Source organism: Hydra vulgaris, chromosome 11 (genome assembly GCF_038396675.1).
Source record: "Hydra vulgaris chromosome 11, alternate assembly HydraT2T_AEP".
NCBI classification, from domain to species: domain Eukaryota; kingdom Metazoa; phylum Cnidaria; class Hydrozoa; order Anthoathecata; family Hydridae; genus Hydra; species Hydra vulgaris.
In genome coordinates this window covers 25637978-25655000 of record NC_088930.1, presented here as the reverse complement: position 1 = coordinate 25655000, position 17023 = coordinate 25637978, and the positions used below count along the sequence as shown (strand labels likewise).

At 27.2% G+C, this 17023-nt stretch overlaps 1 protein-coding gene across 1 annotated transcript in view; it reads right to left on the bottom strand.

Moving 5' to 3' along the window:
- LOC100202151 (integrin alpha-8) overlaps positions 1-17023 on the bottom strand; it is an 82155-nt gene that overhangs the window by 19564 nt on the left and 45568 nt on the right. Inside the window, exons 10-14 of the mRNA XM_065810574.1 lie at positions 13144-13231; positions 12691-12799; positions 9099-9196; positions 8314-8407; positions 3077-3122 (exon numbers count right to left, since the gene is read on the bottom strand). Coding sequence (XP_065666646.1) covers positions 3077-3122; positions 8314-8407; positions 9099-9196; positions 12691-12799; positions 13144-13231 — 435 coding nt within the window. The remainder of the gene's footprint in view (positions 1-3076; positions 3123-8313; positions 8408-9098; positions 9197-12690; positions 12800-13143; positions 13232-17023) is intronic.

Below are 17023 nucleotides of genomic sequence, written 5' to 3'. Positions count from 1 at the left end.
TCAAAATTAGATCATCAAAACACTTAGTTGATTTATTGATTTTATAAATCACCAAAAACACCTGTTTGATTATTTATAAAGATCAAAGTTTTCTTTACTTTGACATTTTATCAATAATCATTATTTAAAAGCAAGAAAAAAAGTGTTATTTTATTTTGGATGATTACTTATGCTTCTTTCACTTTTTTTGCATTTTAAAAAGAATTTTCAAATAATTGAAACTAGAAGATTAGAAGCAACTAAATATTAACTTAAGCCATTACAAATTTTATTTTGGAAATATTACCTCCTACTGTTTTTACTTATTACTGTTTCCTCCTTTAAAGTAACTATAGAGTTTTAAATAATTAAAATTAAAAAGAAGCACCAAAAATAATAAAAAGATATAAATTTAAAAAAAGACCATTCAATCAACTTGAGCAAACAAACTTACTTAAACAAATCAAGTTAAATGCCTATAAATAATAAGATAAACAACCTAGAAATTGAAATTAATCAACAAAATGCTTTGGTTGTATTTATAAGTGAAACTTGATGGATAAAAAAATTATTTGTTTCAATCAACTTAGAAGAGGTGGAGAGAGGTGGAGTAGGTATTTATATTAAAAACAACATCAAACCCAATATCATAGACAACGATATACTTAACTCTAGAATAATAGAGCAAATTTGGAGTATTATTGAGGCTGGCTCAGAAATGATAATTTGTGTATCTATCACCCAGGTTCATGTAGTAAAATAGAAAATTTACCTATAACCTGCTTAATTAAACAAGTTAGCAACTTGTATTATAAAAATATTGGGTATCCTGCTATGTAGAGATTTCAATTTTGCATCAATAAATTGGTTTGAAAATTACAATCTACTTAATTATGATCAGTATATTCAATTAAAAGATTTCATAGATTGGCTAGCTAATTCTTTTTTTTTCCAAAATATTATTTATGTAAAAATGGGTTTAGGTAGTAATGTACTATATTTGATAATAACTGAATACCAGAATATTTTTAGACATTTATTTTCCATCTTTGGTGGCGATTGAACAAGGTCACCATATACTCAAGTTTAATTATTCATATTCTAACAATAGAAATGATAAAGGAGCACTAAAGAGTAAAATACTATATGACAAAGGGAATTGAAAGAAATTTAATGAATAATTTAACAAAATTTCAAGTCTGATAAATTTATAAATATAATTGCGAATGATTCTTACATCATCTGGTTAACAACTAATAATTATGAATTTTATATGTTCCTACTTTCTAGGTTGAAAAGTGGCAAAAACTTTTATATTTTTATTTCTAGGTTGAATAGCAAAAATAGAATAAAAAATCCTCTTTAGATGCACATTGGTATAAAACAAATGTAAAATAAAGGGCAACTTGTGGTTTATGCGTCTCAAAATTTAGTAATTATGGAGATCAGAAAAAAGGTGAAACAAAATATTTGGAATTTTGAATAGAAATTAGCATTGAACTACAAACTAAATTTTAAATTTGTATATGCATATATCAAAAGCAAAACATCAACAAAGGATTAATAAGAGCATTATATTGGATTGATGGTTCTCAAAAAGCAGTTAAACAAACTACTACAGATAGAGCTATAATAGCGAGTGCATTAAACAAGTATTCTGTTTCAATTTTCACAAGGGAGGATTCAACAAATGTTTCAAAAATCATTGATAAATTTAAATCTAAAATACTGGATCCAAGCTTTACAGAAGCTGTTGTTAGAATTCATATCAACAAATTTGATGGACAAAAAACTGCTGGAGTGGACAAGGTTTACCCTTAAGTTCTCAAAATGTTTTCTCAGTCAGTCTGCAAGCCTTTATCAATATTATTCAACAATCTTATAAATCAAGTGTTGTTTCAGACCATTGGAAAAAAAAACATACTTCTAGTTAAAAAAAGAAAGCTAACTTGAACCATCTAGTTATTTCTGACATTTGGTTGAGTGTAAATTAATGGAAAGTTTTATATAAGATGAAATGAGACACTTAATAGTGTGCAAATTGATGCTAAAATAATAATAAAAAAAACAGCATACTAATTTACTTGAAACAATTGACTTTATGACAAAGACACTTGCTATATATACAATGTAGATGAGTTATTATTAGATTTTGGAAAAAGTATCTAACTGTTTTATTCTTAAAGTTATTAATGAAGTTCAATTGGCTCGGGATTAAAATCAAAATATTATTGTGGCGTAGTAAGTTTAATATTATTGTGGCGTAGAAGTTTTCTAAGCATTTTTAAAAATATGTTTTCTAAGATTATAAATAGTAATAGTTGTTGTCATTTCTATGTTAAATTAAAAAAATATAGTTGCATGATTGTTTCAAAAAATTACTCATATTATAAAACAATCATTGGACAGGTTTTTTAACAATTTTAACTTTAAATATATTTATCACTTAAATAAGCAAACAAGTTTTCATAATATAATTTCTTAATTTATTTTATAATTATTCATAGAATAATTATTGACACTTTGCAATTACTTTATACAACATAAAATTTTTGCTGTTGTTAGAATAGGGTAGCTGAATAGCACAGTTCACAGCAATTCAATGTACAAATTATTTTATTTCAGACAGTTTATCAACAGAATTTGCTTTGATATGCTATGAAAAGGACTTATGCATGTTAATATGCAGAAAATATTGTGAACTGATGGAGCTTGTAATTTTTTTTTTTCAAAAGAAGACCAGACTGTCAGTACTAAGTAACTACCCAATAGGTAGTATTAAAATCATGGAAAAATTGTTTATGGTATTCGGATCCTGTTACCATTGGGTTGGTGTAAGCTTTTTATGAAAAAGACCACAACAAAGAAGAACTTATTCAAGATAATGTTGAGCTTGTGATGAGCAAATAGAAGCAACTAAATGTACTCTAAATAAAAAACTTTAAAAATAAAGCAATTTGGAAGAATAAGAGTGAATACAAGAAATCAACTACTCTCTCACTACTAACCATAAAATATGTATGTATATAAGGTTTCTTGGGGTTCTGTTACACTAACTTTTTGACTACTAACTAAAAAAAAACAACCATAAACTTACCTCAAAAGAAAAACTTTGCCAATATTGAAAGCTCCTATAACAACATCTAAACAAAAAAATTCAATTGAACAATATAATCAATTCAGAAAATTCATGACACATGTTTAAACCTAATTCTTTTATGTTGATATAACATGTGACCCTATAACATATAACATATGATCAATTGATTTTTAGTTGCTAAATAATTATTTATTTTGTGATGGATTAAATAATCCCTTTTTTTTGTTTTAACATCATAAAAATAAATACTTAATTATAAAAATAAAAAAAGTAAAAGCAAAGTAAGAAGTTTTTAGTTAGAAAGAACCTTGTTTTCTAAAAGTTAGGAACAAACTATCATTTTCAATTATCTTGTGCTTTTATAGTTAAATTTGAATCAGTTTACCATTACTTAAACAAGTTTAATTTTCATGAGGAAGTTATTTCCATTTTTTATTTTGATTTTTGTTGTTTTTTAAAGATATATGACATTAATTAAATTATAAACAAAGAAGATATATAATGTTTAATAAAATTATAATAACGCAGACAATGTAATCTTGTCACCAAGCACCATTTTAAACTTGAATTTTTTTCTTTGCTATAATATTATCATGACATTTCAGACTAATTGTTGTTGATCAACAATTAGTGTGAAATGGTGTTAAGCTAGATAGTGTCTCCAATGTCTGACTGTATCTACTGACTCTATGCACACACCTCTTTCTTAAGAGAGAATTCTGAAAAACCAATTCGGAACATTGAATTTTTTGTAATGAAAGCATCAGGGAACAAAGATTTACTGATGGTAAATATGGTACCTAAAAGAATAAGATTCATAAAGGTACTGTTAGGTCAGGTTATCCTGTTACTGGTAACATGTAACCTAGTACAACCTGCTTCATGTCCTGCTGCCCTGTAGGATACGCCTTTTTAGGCTAGGAGGCAAGGAGAAGCCAACTCCAACTTAAAACACCCCCTGCCTTGGCGCTCTTGAGTGAGTAAAGGCTAGATATGGTGTCTTGATAAAAATAATCATCTTGGGCAGATGTTGAATGCATCCGGCTATTGTCTTGTAGAAGGCCTCCTAGACAAACACTTACGGGGTAAACAGATTTTATCTGTTGACCAGCCTCACACCCCTTCTACATCTATTAGGCTGGTGTAGATGTATTTTTAACACATTGTTTCCAGTTTAGGATGTTGAATGCCGGATCTTCTTGACTCAATGCATGGGTTTTGTTTGTGTCTCTGTTTTTATGAATAGGCAACTCATTCTATTATCTCCTAATGAGGGTACAGCTCTAAAACTCAGTTTTATGGTGCTGAGGCCGGCTAGTAGTCAGGTTTCCTGAACTCTGTGGTAGCTCTCAGAGAGGCTGATTCCATCAACAGCTAAAAAATATCAAAGTATTAACAGTGCCATGTTGCGCGTGGATGGTATCCCTGTTTGTACTCTTGGTGTGCATTGCCGAGGCAACATTTGGAGCCCTTTAATACAGCTTAGGGTTTATTAATAGTAATGAGGCAATTGCTTGAGCTATTAAACAGTATTCTGAGTACTATTTATGCTGTGAGTCAAGTTCTTCAACAAATTTAAAATTGAATAAAGTACCAAAAACTATAAAACACAAAAAACCATCATCATTACCAAGTTCTCTAAACCTATCATTCACTAATATTCGTGGTCTTTGAAGTAACTTTTCTTCTGTTGAGTCTTATCTCTTGCAAAGTTCACCAGACCTACTTGCTCTTTGTGAGACTAATTTGAGTTCAGCTGTCTCATTTTGTGATCTTAGTGTTGATGGTTATCTTCCTCTAATTCATAAAGATTCCAATAGTCACATGCTTGGCCTGGGCATTTACATTCGTATGAATTGACCCATTTGTCGGGAAACTAAGTTTGAATCCACAGACTATTCTTTTATGTGCTTTTGTTTAGCACCACTTCACTCGATGTAATTTTTGATCAAATTGACCAAGCCCTCTCTTTATCCATCAGCCAATATTGTTGCTGTTGGTGACTTTAATGTTCATCACACTGAATGGCTTGGCTCTAGCTAGTCAATCTCTAACTCAAATAGTCAAGTTTCCAACTAGCTTTCCAGACAACCCAAATCATTTACCTTCTCTACTCGACTTATGTCTTGTTTCTGATCCTAGTCAGTGCTCAGTCTCTCCACATTCACCCTTAGGTGCTTCTGATCACGATTTGATCTCTCTAAAACTAATATCCCATTCTTCTTCATCATCTGAATCCCCCTATTATTATACCTCTTACAACTACCTTAAAGCTGATTGGAACTCTTTCTGTGATTTTCTTGGTGATGGCCCTTGGGTAGAAATCTTATGTCTCCCTGCTTACAAATGTGCTTCTTACATAACTTCATGGATTCAGCCTGGCATGGAATCTTTTAATTCCTCTCGACGATTCTAGGTCATGCCTCATTCTTCACCATGGTTTTCCTCACATTGTGCTAGTGCAATTGCAAATCAAAACTATTACTTCCATATTTTTTTTTTTTTTTTTTTTTTGTTATTTCACCTCCCCAAGGCCCAGAAGGCCACTACAGATGAGGAGGCTACTTAATTGTGGTTATAACCCTCTCTCAACTCTATAACTCCGAAACACGAACAAGGCCGCTGCGCGGAGAAACAAGTTGAGCGCGGTACTACCAGGGACGTGGTGGGGATCGAACTCGGAACCTCTCGCTTATGAAGCGAGCGCTCTACCACTACACCACTACCGCATATCTATTAGCAATACAATTCTCCAGAAAACAGATGTCTGTCTATTACTGCTAGAAACCATTGTAAAAAGGTTTTGTCTAAACTCAAAGCCCGCTATTCTCAGATCATGAAATCTTGTATTTCATCACAAAAATTAGGCTCTCGTGACTTCTGGAGAATTTTTAATATTATCAATAATAAGGACAAATCTGTTATTCCACTTCTCTTGTATGGTTCAGACTTTGTCAACTCACCTAAAGATACAGTCTTGCATAAGTGTTTTCCAGAGCTGTCATCTATACTTTCAAAACTATTTAACAAGTGCTTATTAGAGTCTTGTTTTCCAGCCTGCTAGAAAACAAGACTCTAATAAGCACCTGCTAATTAGATTACTTAAAAAAGAATCTCATGCTTATGCAAGAAATAATATAAACTGTTTTTTAAAACTTATTTTTATACATGTCTAATAAAATTTTAATAATAGATTATTAGTAATAGATTACAGTAATATTACAATAACATTTTGTCAACAATTAATAAAATTATTCGGATGGTTTATTAATAGAAGTGGGAGTGGCTTGGGCTCACAGCTTATAACAGCTGTTTTATCATATATCTTAATTAATATTTAATATCAAATTTAAAAGAAATGACAATATTCTAAAAAAAAATAACAATATTTAAAAAAGAAATAACAATATTTAAAAAAAGAAATAACGGTGTTGGTGTAGCAATATTTCAGGACAAAGAAAAAGATAAATCACAAAAATTACTAAAAGAGTTATTGTCCGAAAATACAAACAATGAGTGTTATAAAATCAGAACAAACTTGGTGCTTTGTTAAGTATAAAAACCTTTTCTTTTAAATATTTTTCACAAGAAATATTTTTTATTTCAAAAGAGTTAAAAGTTGAATTGTATATAACATATTGTTTATGTCTATCAATTGAAAATACTGTTATAACTCTTTCCTGTATGAATTTTGAGGTAAATACTTTTCTTTGCGCTTTTTAACAATTGCCAAAAGATGTCTTACATAAACTTAATGGCTTTAACAAATTATAATATTTGTGTAGCACATTTAGAGTTAGTGAACTCAGATTCATTCTAAAAACATAATAAAATATTAAAAGAGCATAACTAATTTAACATCTGATAAATAATGAAGCATACAACCTTAAACAAAAACAACAAGGTTTGTTTTCTTTAGATTTATTATTAAAATTTTGTAAAATTATAAAAATTAAAACTACTATTTAGATATGAAGAACTATTACGGTGTAAAAAAGATTTTTTTATTTTTTATTTTTTTTGCTTTTCTGAAAGAAATATATATATATACCCAGCAAACATTGTAAGAGTGGATTTGCAATGGACCTATATAACATTTTTTAGTGGTTCATAGGAGCTTTGCTCATCAGTTAGTGGGCCATTAGTGTTATAAATGGCTAGCCAATAATTTTCCAATATTTTAATAGTGACAAGTCATTGGTTAGCCACTATTAAATATATATATATATATATATATATATATATATATATATATATATATATATATATATATATATATATATATATATATATGTATGTATATGTATATGTATATGTGTATATATATATATATATATATATATATATATATATATATATATATATATATATATATATATGTATGTATATGTATATGTATATGTATATGTATATGTATATGTATATGTATATGTATATATATATATATATATATATATATATATATATATATATATATATATATATATATATATATATATATATATATATATACAGGGTTTGATAAATCAACTAATGTGCGAACATTTTGGATTAAATTGACAATAAAAACAAACACCAAGTTCATTGATTTTGTTTTCAAACGTAGACATTTGCATAAATAGTTGAAAAATGAACCCAACATTTTACCTTTTTATTAGAAATTTAAATAAAAAAGTTTTGAAATTTTTATTTTAATTATTTAATTAGAATTTATAAAACAATCATTTTTCAGCTTTTTATTTTTTTGTTTACAACTTAAATAAAAGTTTCCTATTTAAAACTTAAATTTTTTTTTTTTTAATATTGTATTTAAATATTCAAAAACTTATTACAAAAAAAACAAACAAATAATGTAAAAAAAAAATATTTAAAAAAGCTAAGAGATTTTTAAATTTTTGCTTCTATAACATCCACCTTGAAAGCAGCTTCAATTTCAAAGTCATTTGTTTCGACCCATGGTGTTCTGGATCCTCTTAGACAAAGAATAGTTGAGCAAAGTATCTAGATACTTTTAGATTTTAAGATTTTAATTTCGTTCTTATCCACGTCATTACAATCAATTACATTTCATTTTGATTTAACAGATGTATTTATAAATAGAGATACTGATATCCCATTTATAAATATTGATTGTAATTACAATATTTTATTTATATAATTCTTATAATTCTAGAGAAATGTTCAAAAAACTTGAGAGTCTTTTATTGTATTGTTTTTTAAAACTTTAAAAATACCTGGATAGTTATTTCCATCAACATCAAGTCCACCCGAAATTGAAGAACCAAAACCAGTTCCAAAATCAGACGAAAATGTTGATGCATAAACAACCTAATAAATATTTATTATATGAACATCATCGTATATCTTTATTATATAAAAAACCATTGTATATCTTTATTATATGAACATCATTGTGTATCTTTATTATATGAACATCATTGTGTATCTTTATTATATGAACATCATTGTATATCTTTATTATATGAACATCATTGTATATCTTTATTATATGAACATGTATATTTTTATTAAGCTTGATGAGTCTTGAAATATAAAATCATAATTTAAAAATAAAAACGAAAAGAGTGTGTAAAATATGAATAACAATGAGTCAAAAATCACTAAAAATCCTAAAAGACCTATCCTGGTTTCTAAAAGACCTATCCTGGTTTCTAAAAGACCTATCCTGGTTTCTAAAAGACCTATCCTGGTTTCTAAAAGATCAATCCTGGTTTCTAAAAGACCTATCCTGGTTTCTAAAAGACCTATCCTGGTTTCTAAAAGATCAATCCTGATCCCACATATTATTTGTACTTTACATTACAAGTTTACTTTACAACATCCAAAATAACATTTAAAAAATCAGACTTAAAACTTATTCAATATGTAGAACTTAGTATATATGTGTGTGGTGATAAAAACTTCATTGTTTTTAACATTAATAACATAAATAAAGCATAAATTAAGAAAAATCTAAGAATGACAAGAAATTTATATAATAATAGTATAATAAACAAACTTGAGAGTATTGAAGAATAATCCCATTTACACCACCATTGTATATATACACTGCTCCTTTGCCATCTGGACCACCACCAGGAGCTGCTATTGCAACATCTGAGAAAAATAAATTTTATGATAAAGAGGTTTTTTATTAAAGAAAATTATACCGATATAACTATTTTAACGTTAGTTAGCATAACATCATCATGAGTAACAAAAAAGCTTTTTAAATTTATAACTTTTAACAACTTTAAATTTATACCTTTTAAATTAATCATCTACTAAAATAATAACAACTATTTTTTATTTATTTTTATTTTTTATTGTAAGAAAAGATAAAAAAATTGTAAAACAAAATAAATAGTTTAAATTTATTTAAAATTTTTTTTTTATAAAAATCTGGTTTTCTTTTAAAATGTACATTAAAATAAACCAAATACATAGTTACTTACAAATAAAATGTAATGAGCAAATGACGTATTTAATACTATTACGATATTACTTTTAGAAACTGTTTTTACTTAACATGATACTTAAAAAAATTAAAGTAAAAAGTTAAAATTAAAAACGCAAATATTACAATATCTAAACCACTTTAATTAGCTATAGAAAAATATTTAATATGTTCATGCTGACAATCAGTGGCGGCTCATCAATAGGGGCCATAGGGGCCCAGCTCCGCCTATATTTATTTAAAATAAAATATTTGGTAATGTAATATGTATTTATATATATTTAAATATTCAACTATTACCCTAAACTATTTGCAGACAGGTTTTATAAGAATAAATAGTTCTAAGTTAGTTCTAATTTTAAATTATTTTAATATATAAGTAATATTTTTATTTGCAATTTATTTAAAGTATTGTGACGTTGTTTTCATTCATTGCCAAACAGCTGGGCCAATTTTTACTGGCCCTATTTAATTTGTTTGTAGCAATATAATTTTTGATGCGCGCAGAATTTATTGTGTTTTCAGGTGGCACGAAAAAGTGCACTGCAGGACCTCATTGAACTGGCCTGGGAAGTAAAGAAGTTTAAAAACATCACAAAGTTGTAAAAATCACATCACATCACAAGTTGTAAAAAACATCGCAAAGTTGTTAATATTGCAATATTAACAGTGTTAATTTTGGTTTCTTAAACTGGATATGTAGATAAAAAATTAATCAAGTAGTTATTAGGAGAATAAATTAATAGGAACATGACAAAAACATGATATTTAAAATAATGTAACAGAAATTACTGGTATAAATATTTTTTTTTTTTTTTTTTTTTGTTATTCACCTCCTCAAGGCTGAGAAGGCCATTACAAATGAGGAGGCTACTTAATAGTGGTTTATAACCCTCTCCCAACTCTATAACTCCGAAACACGAACCTTGATGAACAAGGCCGCTGCGCGGAGAAACAAGTTGAGCGCGGTACTACCAGGGACGTGGTGGGGATCGAACTCGGAACCTCTCGCTTATGAAGTGAGCGCTTTACCACTACACCACTACCGCATAATATAAAAATATTGGTCTGACATAAACATTTAAAGTGATACAGTTAGGTAAAAGAAATTAATTTTTATGTATTTTCAGAAACTATATTTTCTAAGGCAAGTTATTTTATTCTATAATTATAAACAGGAATAATAATGAAATAATTATAATAAATTCAAAGTTAAGAAATTCTAAGGAAATTGAATTTTACAATATCAATTATTGAAGTTATCAATTATTGAAGCTATCAATAATTAATAGCTTCAATAATTGATAGCTTCAGTAATTGATAGTTTCAATAATTGATAGCTTCAATAATTGATAGCTTTAATAACTGATAGCTTCAATAATTGATAGCTTCAATAATTGATAGCTTCAATAATTGATAGCTTCAATAATTGATAGCTTCAATAATTGATAGCTTCAATAATTGATAGCTTCAATAATTGATAGCTTCAATAATTGATAGCTTCAATAATTGATAGCTTCAATAATCACTCATTTAATGTTTGGAATAGAATATTTCTACTTTTAAAACTATTTTCAAGAAACAAAAGGTAATTAACTATTCAAAATGTTTATGATTTAAATAAAACTTTCTTCCTCACTTGCACTGTTCTAAATATAATATTGTTACTTTAGCTAGATCTAAGTTTAATTTTCAGGTATGCTTCTTGCTATGCTACAGGGTATTGTAGATGTTGCTGCAATTATATTTACAATTATTGAGTGTTAAAATTCTTTTAAATTTTTCAAATTTTTTTTTTAATTTTAATTTTTCATTGCTAAATTATTTGAACAAAAGTATTTTAGAAGACTAATATTTTTTCTTTAAATTGATTTCTCTAAAAAAAAAAATCCTAAAAACAACTTGCGCATTTATAGAATATGTTTAATCTTGGTATCACACTTAAAATAAAACAAAAATATTAAAAAAATGATATTGTGTTTTCATATTCTATTCAAGATTTCTTGTTAAAATAATTTTTAGGTAAAAGCTTATTATGGGTTAACATTATATAAGATATAAATAGAGACATTTGTATGGCTAACTTTTGTGAGTCTTTGAGTATAGTACAACTAAACTGTAGTAACTTAACTGGTTGTTCTGATTTGGTTTATAGGTAAATTTACTGTGATGTACTTTTATCCATTAAGTAAATCTAACTAAATATAAGTTTAAAATATTATTGACATCTAGTAATTTAAACCCCTAATTTAAAGTAATTTAAATTAGGGGTGCACCATAATGGAAATTTTAAAATCCGTCTTGAATCAGATTTGCTGGAATTTTCAATAAAATTCTGGTGGGAACAAGAATTATATTTATATTATTTGATACCTTCAAGATTTAAGTGAAAGCCTGCACCGCAGCATCTAGGTTATATAATATATATTTGCATTTGTTCTATGTATTGAAAGTTTAACCTCCATAATATTTTTATATAAAATTATTTCTTTATTTTCTATTATTCCATTTAGGTTAAAATTGAAATATTTACTGTAATAGGCATCCTATAACTGTTTAACTATTTAAAATTAAAGTAACATTTAAAATGAGACTATTCTCAGAGGCAGGTAACATTTTTGATTGAAAAAAAAATAGTTTGTTTCCCAAAACTGGATTGACTTATTTTTGCACCACAATATTCCTCAATTTCCAGAAATCCTTGGATAATTGATTATTGCAAATATAATTACATTGTGTTTGTTTAGAGATTTGTATTTTTTATCTAGTTTTACTTATATTTCTTCATTGCTCTGAAGGAAAATGATTTTTTTGATTTAATTTACAGAGTCTGTGTAATATGTCTTAAGAAATAAAACGAAAAAACTATATTTTTATTCTGGCTTTAAATACCATATTTTAGGCTGGAATACTCCTGTATTCCAGCTTAAAATATGGTATTTCTGGCCAGAACCAGAATGAACTGAAAGTCACAAATTCTGACCAGAATTCCGGTACATCTCTAATTTAAATTCAAAATCTTTATGAAGTATGATTTATCATACTTCTATTCAAAAGATAAATTTAGCGTGACACTTTATGACTCATAAAAAAGCTAAATTAGAAAAGATAAAATATTTATCATCAGATAAGATAATTTTAACAAAAATTTTACCTTGATATCCGTCTTTATTGATATCTCCTATTTTGGAAATTACAGAACCAAATCGAGCTCCAATTGTGCTATCTGGAGCTAAGAAATTCTTTTGCAGCTGCAAACCAGTCTGTGAAAATAAAATCAAAAATACATAAAAAAATCTGAATATATTTAAGTTGACGTTATTTTTTTAATTCCAATTGTAAGTAAATAAAAATATTATTACAAAACAACTTTAGCGAAGGAAAGAACTGAACTGTGTTGAATAATAAATGATGCACTGTGTATACTGATATTAAAACAATACACAAGTAAAGAATAAAACAATATTCTACACAATGCAGATAAACAAAGTTTATATTAACTTTCATATTCACTAAAAAACTAACTTTTAACATTTGTTAGCTAGTCAAACACTTACAAAATAAATACTATTTAAATTCATATAAATAATTATAAAATAATAATTACAAAGATTGGTTTATTCATATATATATAAACCCTTCCTTCATCAGTTACAACTGAATACTGTGGTGATCCAACCAATAAATCATCAATACTAAAAACAAATAATACAGTTCCTATTAAATACATACACTTAAACCTCTTTTTATGCAGTCCTTTTTTATGCGATTATTTGTGTGTTTTATTTTATGCAATTTTTTTTGTGCGATCTCATATAATTTAATTTTTGAATGCGCAATAATTTCAATCTCAACGATTAAAATGTGTAATATGTATGTACAAAAGTAATTATTTTTTTAATGCGTTTTTTTTATGCGTTTTCTTTTATGGGGTCCCTATCTACCACACAAAAAGAGGTTTGAGTGTATATATATAATAACTATAAATACCATTATTATTTAGTACCAATAAACAAAATAATAGTAAAAACAATTAAATAAAATCAATGAAGGTTCTAAGAAACCAAAATCATAAAAGAAAGCTTGGAACTGTAAGGGGTTGAATGGTATGGAGAGAACATGCAAGAAAGTTGCTGCTGCATTGGCTGAGTGTTTGGATTGGGACATATATACAGGGCTTGAATTAACGTAAAAAAATCTAATCGCGATTTTTTTGTTGCTCATAGCCCCTCCTCCACTCCCGCCGGAGGGGAGGCGGCATTATTTATTTTAACTTATTTATAATAACATATATAATAAGTCTCATTTTTGCATAAGATGTCATAACATTTACGTTCAGCGGTTGTAACGTAGCTTTTGTTATAATTTACATTATTACTATTATTATATTGCATTAAATCTAACGGCTGTATTTTTGTAAAATCAATGAACTTGATATAATCTTCTTTTAATTATTTCATTTTCTATTTTATTTACATATTTTAAACTGTTTAAAACAACTAGAATATTTAATTTTCTATAAATTTTTAACAGTAAAAAAAATTATTTGAAACTCTAACAAAACAATCTATAAATTTGAAACAGTTATAAAAAACTATTAAAAATGACGAAAACATTATCGTGATAAGATGTTAAAACTTAACATTTTCACAAAAACCAGCACAATCACAAACAAGAATGATAATTAAATTCTTATTAAGTAAGTTTTCTTATCTAAGTAACCTTATCAAATTCCCATGATATTTCTATCTATTGCTTTTTCATTCAATGTATTTTTTAATAAAAGTTAGCGTTCACTTTTTTCATTCAATAAAATAAAGCGAAAGAAAAAAATGTGTCTAAATAATAGGATCCTTTGCGGTCTGATACTTTTTTTGATTTTTGATTTAAGTTTTGCCAAGTAATACGCAATATTAAACTTTTTCCGTAACGAGTCAGCGTCTTTTATGGCCATTTTATGTAAACCACGCCCGATTGGACTATTATAAATAACATGGTTAGATAATAAAACTGAACCTAATGTTGTTTGTTGATGAATTCGCGAGGCCTCTTTATGTTGCGCACTGCTTAAGTGCGATGCAAGTGAATCTTTTTTTATTGATATTGTTCCTGGTTTGATCCAGGTTATGGAAAACAATTTTGTTTGACTTATCCGTTTTTCAAATTGTTTACATAAACTGCATCTTAATCTTATAACTTCATTTCCATTTAAATCGTATTTTAACTCGCAATTAAAATGTTTTTCCCACTTTTTAACTGTAGATAATCTGCATCTGTAGTCCTTATTTGCATCCATTTATTGCTATTAATTTAAAATTAGCAAGTGTACTAACAAACATTAAAGTTTTTTTTCAATAACTATTTAGAGTCTATATTGCTTTCCACAATTCTTTGCAAAATAAACTTATAAAAATATCATTAAATTTGTTCATAATGAATGAGCTAAATTGGAATAAAGCCCTTGAGAATTCGAGTTAAAAAAGTGACTTTTCAATCAATTAACTTTTATTTCTTTTTTCAATCAAAATCTTTTATTTCTTGATTCGGATAGGTATTTAATCGTTTATTTTTAATAAATTTTTCCTTCTATAAACAATCGGTCTTTTTCCTGCATTTGAACTTTTTTGCTAATTGATTTTCTAAATCTTTTATTTTTCTTTCTTTTACTTTATGCTCCGCTTTAAAAAAAAAATTATCGTTACAGAAGTCACTGCAGTTTTATACTGTAAAAGAACACTAAATATTCGCGAATAGAGTATTAATCTTCTGAAATAAAAAAAGAATAATCACGAAAAAAAGAAAGATCGCGAAAAAACAAATTTTAAGAAAAAACTAATCGCGAAGGTGCAAAAAGTAATCGCGATTCGCGATCACGATACGCTTAATTCGAGCCCTGTATATATATGTATACATATGTATTACACTGCAGTTTATATAAACAGACAATTGATGACTTTATTTGCTCACTTAAATCCATTTGTTTCTTTTTGGAAAAAAGAAAAATAATTAGACAAAATAATTAGACAAAATAATTACACTTTTTTTTTATGGTACTTTAAGTTTCATGCAATTCCGCATGCAGCCATATTATTTAAAATCATTAAAAAATTATGCAGCCATATTATTTAAAATCATTAAAATAAAAAACGTTATAAAAACACAAATTTGCATTGCAACAAGATCAAACGTCAGTTTTTTATGTCAATCAAGAATCATTTTTATAGAAGTATTTAACCAGTATCGAAATGAGATGGTAAAAATTTTTTTTTATGTCTACATCGTTTTTGTTTACCAAGGGTTCTTGATTGATGTTGAAATAAAATATTTCGCATTTATGCAAAGATTACATCTTTTTGAAGATGAGTTATAGGGTTGACATATTTTAATTATACTTCAACTGATTATCAGTATAATACCTGCTTTCTTAAGTTTCCAAATTTCCTTAGAAATTTTAGTGTCCTTTTTATATCTGACTACGTTAAAAGATTTTATGTGTTTGGTTAACCTGATCTTAAAAGAGTTTTTGCATATAAGGAGTTTACACATATAATATAAGATTTCTTAGCATGATTGATGGTAGGTGGTGTTAGAGTAGCTATATAAACAATATTTTTAGTTAAGTCAATTAAATTCAAAAAAAGGTTTCCTATTTTGGTGATAAGGTTCTAACTGAAAGAGGGATTAAACCATATGATGTTTCATTTGCGCCTATTAGTATCACGATTAGTTTTGAGTAAATTTAAATTAAGGGGATATTGGATATTGCTGCTATGTCCAGACTTTATTAGGGCTTCTTTGTAAATAGGAGCAGAGTTTTCAAAAATTATTTTGTTGGAATAGTTCAACAAACTTTCAGGTATGTGGAATGGTTTGAAGCTGCAGTCACTAAATTTTAAAGTAATATCAAGATAACTCACTATTTTTATGTTGCATTGAATAGAAATATTAAGGCTGTTACTTTATTTTTTGTCTTTTCCATTTGTGGACCACTAGCCTTTTGAATCACTGCTAACCCATCTTCTCTATACAGCCCAAAATCAAACTTGTTATAAAACTGAGAAATTTGGAAAAGAAGGAAAATTCCAACCAACTTACATACCTCAGCACCATCAAACGCTCCCATGGTGACATCAAATAAATGGCCTGATTTTTCTATACAAACTTCTTTATCATAAAATAATAGTGATTTAGGTGCATGATGAATCATAGGTTTGTGCTCATTAACAATGGCAATATACTGTTCTCGTTTATAGAAGGATAAAAGCTAACAATGTCAAAAAAGAGGAATTTATAAAAATGTTTGTCTTAACCATGTGTGTTACTCCACTGGTTGTGGCATATAATATTTCTTGGCTTGGTGTTTATATTAAATAAAATGTGTTTACTTATTCTTCCTATTTTGCTGGGTTTATTAGACGAACCGTTGGATTATTTAAAAAGTTAGGTTTATGATCTTTCAGCGTGATGAAACAGTTTGAAGATCTGTT